The sequence below is a fragment of the Equus quagga genome, chromosome 1, assembly GCF_021613505.1.
Source record: "Equus quagga isolate Etosha38 chromosome 1, UCLA_HA_Equagga_1.0, whole genome shotgun sequence".
In the NCBI taxonomy this organism is placed as follows: domain Eukaryota; kingdom Metazoa; phylum Chordata; class Mammalia; order Perissodactyla; family Equidae; genus Equus; species Equus quagga.
Genome location: NC_060267.1, coordinates 62,869,192 through 62,884,920, shown reverse-complemented (window position 1 = coordinate 62,884,920; position 15,729 = coordinate 62,869,192). Strand labels below are relative to the sequence as shown.

The 15,729-nt window shown below is 41.2% G+C and overlaps 1 protein-coding gene across 1 annotated transcript in view; it reads left to right on the top strand.

Annotated features, from left to right (window-relative positions):
* HEMGN (hemogen) overlaps positions 1–13,979 on the top strand; it is a 78,811-nt gene extending 64,832 nt beyond the window's left edge. Inside the window, 5 exon segments of the mRNA XM_046668875.1 lie at positions 4,064–4,189; positions 6,208–6,301; positions 10,122–10,993; positions 11,150–11,392; positions 13,697–13,979. Coding sequence (XP_046524831.1) covers positions 4,111–4,189; positions 6,208–6,301; positions 10,122–10,993; positions 11,150–11,392; positions 13,697–13,800 — 1,392 coding nt within the window. The 5' untranslated portion in view covers positions 4,064–4,110 and the 3' untranslated portion in view covers positions 13,801–13,979.
* The last annotated feature ends 1,750 nt before the right edge of the window (positions 13,980–15,729 follow it).

Below are 15,729 nucleotides of genomic sequence, written 5' to 3'. Positions count from 1 at the left end.
CAGTCTGGCTCCGTGACCTTAGTTAAATCACCCTATACTCTGAGCACCAGTGTATTGATCTGAAAAAAGGGGATGATAATAGCTGTTTCGTAAACTTGCCGTGAGGATCAAGGGAAACACTTGTGAAAGTAGGACCCTGTGCTAGGTTTAATTTGCTGCTCTAGCTGTCTTGAAATTCTGAATAACTTTTGAAGGAGGAGCTCTGCATCTTGATTTTCCACTGGGCCCTGCAAATTATGTAGCTGGTCTTGCCTGTGTGCCCTTGGCCGAGTCACTGAAACTCTCTGGGCTCCACGGTCCATAATTAATTGAATTAAGTTAATTAATCGGATTGAATTGTTAGGAAAATTCCCAATCTTTTCTCTACTTTACCTGTTAGCAAAATTTGACACTGTTGATCACTCCCTCCACCTGGAAACAATTTTCCATTTGGCTTCCAGGACACGACACTTTGCTGGTTTTCTTCTGCCTCACTGGCTGCTGCTTTGCTCTTTTCTCCATAATGTATTCATATGTCCAAAACTAAACTCCGGATCATCTCCTGCAAGCCTGCTCCTCCCAGGCCTCCTCACCTGTAATGGTAACTCCATCCCTCCAGGTGCTCAGCCCACAACCTTGTCATAGTCTTTGGCTCTTTATCTCTCCAGATCCAGTGTGTAAAGTACTCTAGGACCTGACTTCTTCACTGCTGCCACCACAGTCCAAGCCTTCCTTATCTCTCACCTGGATTACGGTGGGTCTCCCTGCTTCTACCCTGGCCCCAGTGGTCTATTCTCCACACAGTAGTCAGAATAATGCTTTAAAAATATAAGCCAGACCATGTCACTCCTCTGGTCAAAGCCATCCCGTGACTATCCATCTCCGCCAGAGTAGAAATCCCTACAGGGGGCGACAGGCTACCTCTCTGAAGCACCTCCTGCGACGTCGTCTCCTCAGGCCACTGGCAGAACCCCTCTGCCTGAAATGCCCTCCCAGACATCAGCCTGCTGCCCCTCACCTCCTGCAGTTCTGCTCAGCTTCCTCCTTCCCTGACCTCCCTATGCAGAACAGCAACCGCCATCAGCTTCCCCTCATTCCCCACTCCATCACTCCCTGTTCAACTTCCTCCAAAGCACGCGTCACCATCTGACACATCCCATATTTTATTTATTTGTTTATCGTTTCTTTCTCTTTCCCCATTAGAATATAGGGTCCGTAAGGGCAGGGACTTTTGTCTTTTACCTGCTGTATCTCCAGCACGTAGGGCAGTGCTGGTGAAAGACAGTAGACAGAGTTCTGGAACAGAGGATGGTATTACTATTATGAAGTCGCAGCCGCATCAGCTGCTCTCAGCGAATATGGTGCTTTCATAGGCTGCATGCCCGTGAAGCCCGCCCTGCGTACAGGAGTGAGGGCATTTCTGGGGAAACCGCTGTGGGCCAAGCCTCCTCCAGATTATGCTGTGGAGACAGAAAGGCGACTCAGGAGTGGTAAGCACCGTCTAAGAGTTTGTGGCCTAGAGGGAGGTTTCATGCATATATGCGAATACCTCCAGAACAAGGCAGCATTTGTTAAAAATACCCACCCTTTAATGCCGAATGTCTCACATTCTACTAATGACTCTAGAGTTTCTACAGAGAGAAGGGACGATGAACTCTGGCTTGTGAACTTACTCTGTGCCTACTATTTCTGTCCCAGACAAGTTCTGCTTATCACAGCAGAGACACCTTGCCTGACTTCCAATCTAGGTTGCTCCACAGTCCCGCCACTGGCCCGCTCCACCCAATATTGCCCCCTAATTAACTGTTAACTTGAGACCTCACCCTCTTAATAATCCCTCCACAATCTCCCAGATACGGGGAACATGAGGCAGGGGTGGGATCAATTTAGGAAGGTTGCAACGGGGTATAAAGAATCCAAATATTTCCTTACAATAAAGATGTGTATCTCCCTCTCAACGAGCCTGCAGTACCCAGAACTCAGGAACCACATCTGTCCATCTCTGTGGTCTGACAGCCTGGCTCAGTACACGCAGAGTGGGCACGCAGTAAGGGTTACTGAGTCGTTGAACTGGGTGTTATAAGCTCTGAGTCAGGATAATCCTATTGCAGAAGTCCTTATGCATCTTCCATAAGGCGCCCCAGAGGTATTCCATAAGGTTACTTCACTGAGCTATTATAAGAAACAACCTAACTAGTAAGAATTAAAACATTTCAAATAAAGGGGCTAATATTTAAAATGCCAGTTTAAATTATAAAACACTACTATTTTATAATCATCAAAGTTACTTTAATTTGTCTTTGATTTTTTTAAAACCCTATATCTGAAAATCCAAAAATTATCAAGAGGTAAATTACAAAGGATGCCTTCCATTCCCTACGGGACTCCTTTGAATAGGGACTCCCTGAACTTATCCGAATTTTAGACAGAGACTTACTTATGAGAAAGACTGGGGAACTGAGAAACCTAAAGCTCAAACATCAGGATCTGGTAATTTAAAACCACGTTAAGTTTTGGTGGTGGGTACTTGAGTGTCTGTTATGTAATTCTCAATACTTTTCAGCGTGTTTGAAACTTCCTTCTCTCACACATTCGTACCACATATACATTTTCATACCCAGGCAAGCTCAAGCGTAAAAGGATGACCCATCTTCTAATCAGTAAGAGGTGCTGCTGGCAATCAGTAAGGAAATCTAGGGCCGGTGAATCCTTTCCTGTCTTGGGTCTCAGTTTCTCTGTGTATAAAGTAGGGGGAAGGAGTAGATAGTCTTGGAGGCCCTTCCACTTCCAATGCCTTAAGAGTCTGTGGAAGTAGGGGGCGCCCATACACATTATAAAGGTTTTCTCTTTATAAAAGATTCCTTTCAGATTTTCTCTGAGTTTCTTTAGTGCATTTAAACTATGACTTGGTTTACCAAAATCTGGTTACTATATTTTTATTACTAATAAAAGCAGCAAATACTTATTAAGCAAGTTCAATATGCCAGGAACATATTAAATGCCTTATATGGATTATTTGATTTAATCATCCCAATAACCCCACCAGGGGACATGATATTGTCCCCATACTGCATGGGTAACCTGGCTCCAAGGCTCTCTAACTTGCCTAAGGTCACTGAGTCAGGGAATGTGGCGACACTGGAATTCAAACTCTATTCAATTCAATCTGTGACTCCAGAACACATTGTCAGCCCTGCGTCTCCCAGACTAGCTGCGTGTGTTAGAGGCGTCGGTTTTCCTTCCTTAGTTGAACAACCATGGTGCTCTGTGCCACTTGCCTTCACAAATGGGGTGACTGCTCAGAGATGGCATGATTCCTTTGGTTTCAACTGAATTTCTGTGACATAACGTGGTGACATTTTCATTAAGAAATGCTTTTTGCCCTTCCCTGGATTAGTAACAGTGCATTTCACTAGTTATCTTGAGTCACTTGTGAATGATCGGGCGAGCAGAAAAGGGTTCAAATTTGCTTTGAATTCCTAATTTGGTTCTTTGCATCTATTATCTAAGTCTAAAAGCATACACGGCAAGACTTTACATTATTTGCAACAGATTAAGGTGAAAAATTGCTATATGCAGGGAAACAACATAAGATTAATTTTACATCTTCATAAATTTCACATTCGTTATTTTCACTCTCACAAGAACTGTGTGAAGTGGGAGAGACAGGAATAATTTACCCACTTTGCAAATGAGGAAAACATCACAGAGACGGGAGGTTGACTAGTTCTAGGAGCTGACTAGGTCCTAGACCTTTCTGTCCCATGCCACCTCTGCATGTAAAAAGGAACATAAGACTCAGGCACTTCTGAGCAGACAGAACCAAATGACTGCGGTACTGGAGGCTGTGCCATACCAGGCTGTGGCCGCGGGGCGTCCTGGATAACTAGCCACTATGCTGGAGGAAGAGGACGCAGCACCAGCCATGCCCCTACTCACACCTGTGCGGTATGATAAAGAAAGTAGAAGTAGCCCGCCACTGTGGTCCAACCAGATAAAAGTTTTAGGCGGGAAGTTAAGTGACAAGTGAATGTGTGTGTGTGTGCATGTTTAACTGTTAGTTGCTTTTGATATTTTTTAAAAGGCTACTTGTGGAAGTCAGACCAAATAGCAGGAAGGTTTTGCAGCAAGATGGATGTGAGAAAGGACCAGTCTCGCTTGATGCTCCATCAGACACCTGATTCTCATCAAGAAGAGAGCCGTGTTCCAGGTAATGGAGACGTTAAGAGGTCCCTAGTGGCCACTAAGAGGTCTTAGTGACTTGGGAAGAATTGGGGCTATGCTTATTGTCCTCTTTTTTATGAATCTGGCCAAAAGAAAGCACATAATTGAGTACATTCATATAACCTTAGATGGGAAGAATCGGGGCTGTATAACTTCCTGAGTGACTTCTAGAGCATTTAGATGCTAAAAGCTAGAGAAACAGAAGGAAATAATAAATTGTTAATAATACATTTAAATGAAGGATCATGAAAATGTCAATACTGGACTATTGTCATAAAACAAGTACACCCATGTACTTCTACAGTGGTGTGCACTTGGTATAGTTTTTGGAAGGAGACCTGGCAACAGGCAGTAAGAACCATAACAGTGCTTGTTCTTTTGACTCATTAATCTTAGTCTTTGACTTTATCCTGAAGCAGCCTTTCTCAAAATGTTTTGTGGAACCCTAGGCCTTCAGGCAGTGTTTTTAAACTTTTTGTGCCGTGGATCCCTTTGGCATTCTGATGACCTATAGACTCCTTATTCGAATAAATATTTTAAATACACAAAATTAAATAGATAAGATTACAAAGGAAACAATTATATTGATACAGTTACCAAAATGAAAAATTGTGATATAGTAATATATGGGCTCATTTACAGATGCATTAAATAACAAGATCCAGTGGTGGGTCTAATAACCATTGTATCAAATCAAATATATCATCTCAAGTAAAGGATATTTTAAGGTGTCTGTGACAACTGTTATGTGATATGAAAAAAATCTGTGCTTTCTTTTGGTGACAGTCAGATACTGCTAAAATGACTGTGGTTTGCTACCTACCTTCATAACTGAAGGAAATGCTAATTTTAATTAGAGATTGGTAAAAATAAAGCTATAATTTCCCCCATCCAAGTTCACCATTAAGAACCTCTGTCCTGGGGCCGGCCCGGTGGTGCAGCGGTTAAGTGTGCACATTCCACTTCAGCAGCCCAGGGTTCGCCGGTTCAGATCTCGGGTGCGGACATGGCACCACTTGGCACACCATGCTGTGGTAGGCGTCCCACAAAAACAGGAAAATGGGCACAGATTTTAGCTCAGGGCCAGTCTTCCTCAGCAAAAAGAGGAGGATTGGCAGCAGACGTTAGCTCGGGGATAATCTTCCTCAAAAAAAAAAAAGAGAACCTCTGTCCTAAGAACAAAGGTGCTGTGGTCCAAGGGCCATGCTCTATGTTTTGGGGGTCCCAGTGCAAATCTGCAATCGCACCACAGGCTCTAAGAAGTTCTGTCTGCATCAAAGAGCCCTTAACTTTTCACAAACTTGGATGGCAACAAAACCTTTTCTGGTAATACTTTTAATATTCCAAAGAACTTGGAGAAACACTATCTTAAGGAAAAGATCCAACAGAAAAAAAAGCTGTATGCATGAATATGCTTTTTATAGTTTGATCTACAATGACAAAAAATCACTGGCAAGAACCTCAATGTTCAATAGGTAGAGTGACTGGGTAAATGAGAATACATCAACTTGATTAAGTATCATGTAGTTGTTAAGGTTATAGTTATGAGGACTATGTCATGGAAAATATTTCCGATATAATGTTAGGTCAATAAATGATCAAATTGTGGTATGCTATGATTAAAACTTGGTGTAATATAGGGACTGGATGAGTACGAGGAGTAAAATGAAAACAGGTTCTAACATTAAGGATGGCAGAAGATGGCTGATTTCTTCTTTTATTTTATGTTTGTATAATATGTAAAAATTATTTTGAAGAAATTAATAGGTTGGTAGCACACAATGTACAAATACTGACCTTTTCATTTAAAATATTTACCGAATGATTTATCCCAGGTATTCTCTGAAGGTACAAGGATAAATAAGACATAGTCCTTGTCCTCAAAAAGCTAGGAGAAAAACTTAGACACCCAGCATAAAGATTCTACCACTTTGCTATAGGACTCTTGCTGATGAATGCCACGATTCATCACTATCTGCTATAACTTGCATTTTGATCCTACAGAAGTCATTGGAACTTGGAGTTTGCGAAACAGAGAGCAACTCAGAAAAAGAAAAGCCGAAGCTCAAGAAAAGCAGTCTTCACAATGGCAGTTTGGGTATGGAATCCTTGCAAGGGAAAAGGAACTGATATTTATTGAGCATATGCTATGTGTCAAGTAGTGCTGAGCATTTTTACGCACTGTATTTTTTCTTTCCAACAATCCCGTAAATCAGGAGCTGTTATACTTATTTTACAATAAAAGGACACCAAGTGTCTGATGGGTTAAATCTCTTGCCTAAAGTCACAGAGAGTAAAGTGGTGGGAACGGAATTTTATCCCTGGTCTCTTTCATTTAAAGCACCAGGTAATCAAATTATCTTGTAGAGAGGCTGGTGTTCAGCCACTCTGGTAATATAAGCATGGAGCATCCTGTTGTCAGGAGTGGGAGACACCACTGAGGAAACCTCCGAGCTGGTTCTCCAAGCTTTCTATTAGTAAAATCCCTATCGAATGAGTATGATGAACTCTCCATGGACTAAACCAAAACATTGTCTGCAAGGGAAGAGTCTGGGAGTTCCTACATCTCCAGTCATCACCTGTATGCCCTCTCAGGGAGGGAGCACAGGAACATGAGTGTAAGTCAGGCAGCGTCTCACTATCTCCAGTTAGAATAGGACAGCAGAGGCAGCTTGCTTGAAGAAAGAAAAGGGGAGCCCAAGGAGCCAAAAGCGCAGGATCCATCTAAGCCAGGACACCGTTGATGCTGTGGGCAGGATAATTCTTTGTGTGGGAGGCTGTCCTATGCATTCAGGATATTCAGCAGCATCTCTGGGCTCTAGAAACAAATAGCACCCCCCCCACCCCAGGTGTGACAACCAAAAATGTCTCCAGACATTGTCAACTGTCTCCTGGGGCGGGGGGAGGGAGGTAATCGCCCTCAGTTGAGAACCAGTGATCTAAGCACTCTTCTTAAGCAAGGGCATCTATCCTCACTACGGACTGAGAAGTGTCAATTAGCTCTCATATGATTGGTGAATAGGAGAATGATGTCAGCATAATGTGGAAGTTGTGTTGATTTGATTTTTCCTAGTCAAAGGAGCCAGAACAGTGGGAATAGAATTAGAACCTTTAGTGGGAAAGGAAAACGCCCTCAGCTTGGCTGCTGTATAGACAGGATCCTTTTCAGCCTGCATCCAGGGCTGTTCCCCAGAGAAGGACACCACCAGCCTCGCACAGCTCTCCCCAGGTGGCAAGTTGCACTTCCTCCTGCGCCCAATTTAATGGCAGCCCCGCAGGCTCAGAACACCACCCTATTTGCATGATCTCAGCGGCTGCAAGCCTGCATTTACTACACTGTTGCTTTTGCGCACTTTTCCTGTCCCCCGAGGCAGCCTCCAGCCACAGCCAGCTGCTTGTCTGGACTGTCCAAGTGATCTCCCCAGCTACTAAGTATTGTTTTTGTTCGTGTTAGAAAGTTGCATAGGTTTTGAGTCGTTTGCCCCAACTCTATTTTTGCCTCATAAGCACCGTTCATTGTTTTAGTGCATGAGTTTGCAGAAAGTGAGGTTTTTCCAAAATGTGTATACTCTATTATAGCCGAAACTTCTGCGCTCGGGTCCTGTGGCAGGTGGCTCTGTTGCAGAGTATCCCATTAGCTCCCGTATTCCACACAGGCCAGGCAGCTTCCTGACCAGCGCTGGGCTTCCCAAGTGCCTGCTACAGGGGAAGCGCGCACTCTTGCTCTGTCACTTTGCGTTTCTCACTCTTCATTTAGAAACTGGTCTTTAGGTTTGCGTATCAGTCTCTTTGAGCTGGTTGATGAGCTCTGCGCCTGATAAATGGAGCTAGTCTCAGTGTGCAGACAGAATTGGGTTTCGGTGCTTGCCGGGCTGGGTGGCCAAGGCTGAGGAGGTCTCTGAAGTAGATGACACCTTGATGAGCCTCTTGACAGCCGGCTGGCCTTGCCCTGGTGACGCATTTCTTCTATACTACTGAGGGCATTCTCACTACAACATCCCACCCAGTGAAACCTTGGTAGTTGCAGAGAGAAGTGGCAGAGTGGACTGGGGGAGAGCCTGGCTGTTAAAGCTGCAAGGACTAGATGAGAAGCCTGACTCCCTGCTGCCTAGCCACTTGACCGTGGATGAGTTACTCAGCCTCCCGGAGCCTCAGTTTTGTCATCTGCAAAATGGAGATAATAATAGTATCTACCTCATAAGTTGATGTGAAGATTATGTGAGAGAACAGAATAAGTAAATTACTTAAAACAGTGCCTGGCACATAGGAAGCACTGTAACTGTTTCCTTTATTAGTACAAAAGCACTGATTTATATTTGGATAATTCATTCATGTAAGTTATCCTCTGCGATTCTTGCAACAACCATACGAGGTTGGGCAGATACTATTTACTCCATTTTTCCTGTGAAGAAACCAAGGCACAGAGAGGTTAAGTGACTTGCCCATGATCACATAGCTGATAAGGGACGGAGTACAGATTAAATTGTAACCCACAGAGATATTTTTATATCTTTTGAAAAACTACTGGGAAGAACATGGAACATTATATTACTCAGATTCCCTCACATAGAGATCTACACAATAAATCATTTAGGATTTAATATCTAAGAAAAGACGTGTTTCCTGAAGAATTCAGACATATATTTTTTTAATCTGACAATAGGACTTTATCATCTATCTGTTACCTTGGTTACCTGGAGTTAAACTTCAAAATGCCGAGGTGCCATACCATCATTTTTAGATCACCTTTTCTTCTATATTACTTTGCATATTTATTTTTGACTGTCCTGTGACATATATAGCTTTTTTATATTGACTTCAAACTGGTTTTGGTAAGGCAATCTTATAAATTTTTAATTCTGAGAATTTTCGAACATACACAAAACTAGAATAGGGTACATATTTTTTAAGTGTGCAAGGAGCTATGAGCACTGCAAAAATATAAGAGACACTGGTTTTCTCTCTAAAGAATATTCAGTTTACTGAAAGAAATAAGGTTTCTCCAGAAATAACTACAGTATGAGGCAGCCTCTGATCATGCCTTGAGCATGAGCCTCAGGATAAATCATATAGGAGCACCAAGCAGGGAGCACATTTCAGCCCTGTGGTAAGAGACGGCTCCAGGAGCAGGTAGCATCGAACAGAATTTCAGTAGGTTGAGAGAAATGATGAAACACTTATTTATAGTACCCCCTTGGCCCATCTGTATTAGCCGTCTGTATTTGGTTATATTTGCAGTACCTAACAATTTGTCATTGGCTGCAATTTCCATGTATATCCTTTCATCTTTTAGATCTGTAATCTAACTATTAATCTGGAGTAGGTATAATACAGCCACTCATGCCTGCCCACCAGAACTTCAAGAAATGTTTTTGCAACTTTTGACCCAGCTTAAAGTATATCTCATTTGCCGTATGTTGTAGCTACTTAGCATCCTTTATACAAGACACTGTATGAGATAAGCAAGCCATATACATCATCTGCCTGCAGGCTGCCCAGACAAGGAACCGTGCCTGGATCAGGGATCTAGAAACGCAATTGTATCAGTTTACCCAGGGCACAGTGGGACTAACTCACACAGACTGACCCAAAGAGCCTAGTGTATAAACCAGAATGCCAATCTATTCATTTATAACATCAGTTATATGTTTTCCATTACCAAACTCAAAGCATATGCTCTCAAACTCATACACACTACACTCACCACGAAGGTTCCTGGTGAGCAAGGCGTCAGAGACAAAAGTCCCCAAGGGCCACCACTCCTTCATCTTACAAACAAGGAGAGTGTGGCCCGGAGAGATTAAGTGACTTGTTCAAGGTTGTGTAACGAGGCAGTGGGAGACTGGGGACTGTTATTATCAAGCATTTATTTGAATTCTGTAGTCTTGTTGCTGACACTAATTTTGATTTCTCCATAGAGAGAAAAAACACAAGCGGCAGAGAACAGGAAGAGGAAATCAAAGAGGCCGAAAGAGACAACAAAAGACAGAACTGAAGGCGGAGCCTGGGTCACATTTAGAAAAGGAAATTATGGAGAAAGCTCTGGCACTTACGGAGAAAGAAAGTGAACCACCTAGGAGTGTAACTGAAGCTCTCCCCTCGGGGGCCTCCCCCCAAAGAGTTGTGCCTGAGAAACATTTTTCTGCAATAGATCAAGAAAGCATTATACATCAGGAAAGCTCTTCTGAGTACCAAGAAACAGTGGTACAAAACCACCCTTCTGACATATGCCAAGACAGGGCTGGACCCGAAGACCTCTCTCCTAAAAGGTGCCCAGAAACAGCTGTTCTTCAAGACCATCCTTCCAAAAGCCACCATGATACGACCGAGCCTGAAGACCTCTCTCCTAAAATGTGCCAAGAAACAGCTGTAGCCAAAGCCCTTCCTTCTAAAACATCTGAAGACGTAGCTGACCTGGAAGGATGCTCTCTTGAAGCATACCCCAAACCAGATGTACCTAAAGGCTATGCTCTTGAAGCATACCAAAAAAGAGCTGAACTCGAGGAATACAATTCTGCACCAGGTGAAGGAGTAGCGGAGACTGAAAGCTTCCTTCCAAAAACACAAGAAACAGCGGTGCCTAAAGACCTTTCTACAAAAACATCCCAAGAAACAGCTGAACCCGAACAGTTTTCCCCTAAAACATATAAAGAAATCACTGTCCCTAATGCCCCCTCTCATAAAACAATCCAAGAAACACCAGCTCCTGAAGAATATCCACCTGAAATGTACCAAGAAACACCCGGGCAAGAAGAATACTCACCTGAAATATACCAAGAAACCCCTGGGTGTGAAGACTATTCACCTGGAATACACCGAGAAACACCTGGGCCTGAAGATTGTTCACCTGAAAAATACCAAGAAACCCCTGGGTGTGAAGACTATTCACCTGAAATATACCGAGAAACACCTGGGCCTGAAGATTGTTTGCCTGAAAAATGCCAAGAAACCCCTGGGTGTGAAGAATATTCACCTGAAATATACCGAGAAACGCCTGGGCCTGAAGACTGCTCACCTGAAAAATATCAAGAAACACCTGGGCCTGAAGACCTCTCTACTAAGACATATAGAAATAAAGATCTGTCTAAAGAACACTTTCCAGAACCATACCAAGAAACAGGTGGGCCCCAAAGCCAGGATCCTAAAGCACACCAGGAAGATGCTAAGGATGTTTCCACTTTTCCTCAAGGTAGGGGTTGTTAACTGGGGACAAGTCAGTGACACTGCCACTTAATGGTGTTCTCCATTTATAACTGGAGCACCGAATAGGTACATCTTCCTCAAAGTGGTGATTTTATAGCCTTCTTTGACAATCCTAGGTTATCCCCAGTCATCTCAAGGGGTATCATTGATATTATTGGGTAGTTTCAAGTAAAAAATATTTTTCATTCAACCAATGTCTGTTTGGCACATTTCCAAAAAATTAAAAGAACATAATTGAAAACATAAGTGTGTACAGTGGGTACTTGTACATACTATTTATTTTGGGAAGCTTTAGCCAGTGAGGAGAAATGAACTCAATAGAGGGTGAATTATATGCAAAATATTTTAAAGGACAATTAAGTTTACATAAAGTTTTTCTCAAAAATTAAATTCATGGTCCAAGGTACCAAAGGAGATACAAAGGTGTGAAATGTGATCTTGTTATTAGGGAACTCATTCTTGTAGGATTTATCAGGTTTATCAAAAACTCTTTCTATTTCAATATTTGTTCCTGAAAACCTTTCTCCTAAGCTGCTAAGAAGCATTTTGAAAATAAGGTGACCTTTCTTCAGTTTGACTTGCCTTAGGGACATAACTGAGAACCCCGGTTCTCTTTGTACAACACTGCAGACAGCACAGGAAAGGGGACGAGTCTGTTATCCCCAGGGAACTGTTTTCTAAAGAAATCCCTTCGGTAGCTTATTTGCTCTTTCTCCTAAAAGACGAGTGCAACAAGAACATGGGGTTAATTGGGTTCCAAGTAATACAAGTTTTGAGGAAATACTTAAAAAAAAAGAAAGTACAGTAAAAAGCAGACAGATGAAGGCTACTTGTACTGACAGGAGCCCCCTGCTGGAGAAGCAGCTCTAATCAACACGCGACCTCAGAACAGGGTCGTTCTAAACCCAGCAAGGTTAATATAGGCAATTAATTCATGTGTGTTTTGTTTTTGTTTTTGTCTTACCAAACAAATGGAAATATCCCCCTTTTTGCTGATGATAACATCTTCATAACAATAAGTTATAAATGTTCTTTATGAGAAATTAATAAAGCAATATATAAGTAAATATAAAGTAAAGTCTCCTATAATCCCATCTCCTATCTCCAATCTCCAATGTTGAGGTTCTGTTTTGTGTTAACAAATGAGCTAGTACAATACATTCTATTCTGTAACCTGCTTTTTTCCCACACTCTCTATATATCATGGCCATCCTAATGACATCTTTTGTAACAATCCTTTACTATTGTGTTATATGTACAACGATTTATTCAACCAATCCCTGTACTGATGAACACTTAGGTTACTGCCAAGTTTTACCATTATAACAATGTTCAATGATCATCATTGGAAGTAACATTTATTTAGCACTTTCGATGTGCCAGACACTGTATTAAACATTTTGTGTGAATTGTTTTATTCAATGTTAAAAGCGCTGTTGGGTAAATAATATTATCCCCATCTTATAGATAAGGAAACTGAAGCACTGGAAGCTTAAGTTTGTCTGATTATTTCCTTTGAATAAGTCCCTAGAAGTTGAATTGCGGGGCCAATGGGCACTAGTATTTAAAGTTTGGATACATTCTGTCGGACTAGCCTCCAAAAACATAGCAATTCACGCAAACCAAGAATTTATACAAGTGCCTGGTCCCCACACCCTCGTCAACACTGTGCATGATCACGTTTTAAAAATCTTTGCCTGTTTTGCTAGGTTAAAAAAATCCAATTGTTTTAATTCCCACTTTTTGGATGACTAATGCTATCAGGCATCTTTTCATAATTATTATGAATTGGAATTTTTTTCTTTTGAGAGTTGCCTGTTTGAATCCCTGTGCCATTTTAAATTTGGGATATCTCTTTTGATTGATTAAAAAATCTCTTTAAATAATAGTAATGAAAACTTTACCTACATATAAGTTGTAAATATTTTTCCAGTTGTTTGAGGTTTAGCTTTGTTTATAGTGGTTTTTGTCATCCACATGGCAAAATTTTAATTTTAATTTTAGTTTTTAGTTATTCAAAACTGTCATGATTTTCAGTTATTCAAACCTGTCAATCTTTTCCTTTATGGTTTCTGGTCTGTGTTCTGCTTAGAAAGCCCTTTATAATCCTAAAATTATAAGAACATTCTATTGCTTCTACACTGATGGTATTTTAATATTTAAATCTTCAACTGATCTGAAATTTGTTTTTGTGCAAGGTGTGAGGTCGAGTTTTCTTTCTCCAAATGGATAATCAGTTGTCCCAATACCATTTATTGAACCTACTTTTGTATTTTATTTGATTTTACAGAAATTAAAGAACGCAAAGCAGAAGAACCAGAGACACCAGCAATTCCAAACATTCCTCAAGAGCTTCACCCAGAAAATGACGTCCATAGTTACGTTTTGTTTTAACAAATGCTCAACTATCATAGTTGTCCAACAAAATACACATCTTAATATACTATATGTGTGATTTTCTCAAATATGGTAAAAATCTCTACAATACTCATTAAAATTTTAACAGTATTTTTCCCCGATGTATAGACAATAGCTGAAAGAGAGAACTCAAGTGTTTTTCAGGCTCTACCACATGGACAATATCCTACTAGTGTGTGTGTGTGCGTGTGTGCATGTGTATGTATATTGGGGTGAGGATAGTGGTGGGAAGAGACAAAATGGGAAGGGGGAGAGTTGAATAATTTATTTTTCCCCCTAAGAACAAAAATTTCTTTGATTAATTCCTAAGAGCCCCAAAATTATTAAGTTAGAACACTTACAATTTTGGGAAGTATACAGTTTTCTTGTAAACTTTGTTCAATTATTAGTGTAACAATAGCATCAAAATTTTATTCAGGCTTAGTTGACTTTTTAAGTTAATTTTAGCAATTCTTATCATTCTAGGACTCCTTCAAAGATATTCTGGAGTGATGAATGTAGTTTGTGTATTTGAATTTTGATTTTCCATTTTTACTTTTTAAATATTGTATTTGTGCAAAATGTAAATTAAATCATTATTACGTACTTAACTGTGTGGACGGCATCATGATAAACACTGTGAGGGTTGGAATACCTATAACACACAGTCCTTGCCCACCAGGGCACTCTCACGGGGGGAGAAAACAGAAAACAAATAACTACAGAAGAAAATAGTAAGTGCAGTGCCATTTAAATAGCAGATACAGTAGAAGAAATGCTCACTTTTTGCTGGAAAGACCTGAAAAAATTACACATGAGTGGATCCTTGAAATGGAGAGGATTTTGTATTATAGGTGTGGATAGCAGCATTATTGTATGTGACACAGAGAAGGGTGAATTCAAGACATGTTCAAGAGAGCTGCATGCAAACTACGGTTAATGCAGGGTCCATGTGGGACAGCAGTCCAGTAGGCTAAAAATCTCGTATTATTGGAGCATTCAGAATTTTGCATACCTAACTAAGAAGTATTTCACTTACTTGTTAGGTAATGGGGAAGTAAGTAAGACTTCTGAACAATGGAGGGGCAGTTTTGGTATTTTAAGGAATATTTATCTGGTAATAATGGTCAGGATTAAGTGAAAATGATGAGACTGGGGGGTGGGAGTAGGAACTACTCCAGGTGAGAAGATGTCTGAAAATCTCCCCTGATATTTTCTTGGGTGGGGGTTGTTTTCAATGTTCCCTCTGTTCTTACAGAGGACCCAAAGCAAAGACTTCTGCAAATCAAAGTTTGGTTCAGCAAGAGCACACTGCGCAAGCTCTCTCTACAGGCACTGTGCTAGGTACTGGGTTGCAGTGAAGAACAAGGCAGGATCCCAGTCTCTCAGGCATTCATGGTGTAGAACAGTGGTTCTCAACCCTCACAGTACATTTAGAACCACTGGGGAAGCTTCCAGACTACAGAGGCCCAGACGCCTCCCTGGGGATTCTGGTTCACCTGTCTAGGGTGGCATCTAGACATAGGTATATTTATTTTTAAATTGTTTTTTGCTTGGTTAAATTCAGCACATTCTGCTTTGGGGCCAGGGTTCGGTTCCCAGGAGCAGACCTACACCACTGGTTGGTGGCCATGCTGTGGTGGCAACTCACATACAAAATAGAGAGACTGGCAAAGATGTTAACTCAGGGAAAATCTTCCTCAAGCAAAAAGAGGAAGATTGGCAACAGAGGTTAGCTCAGGGCCAATCTTCCTTGGGCCAAAAAATTTCTTCTGAGAAACAGTTTTAGAATTATAGGAAAGTTGTGAAGATAGTACAGAAGTTCCTGTATGCCTCTCACCCAATTTCTCCTAATGTTAACATCTTACATAACCATGGTCCATTTATCAAAACTTAAGAAATTAAGATCTAGCATTAAGTACAGAT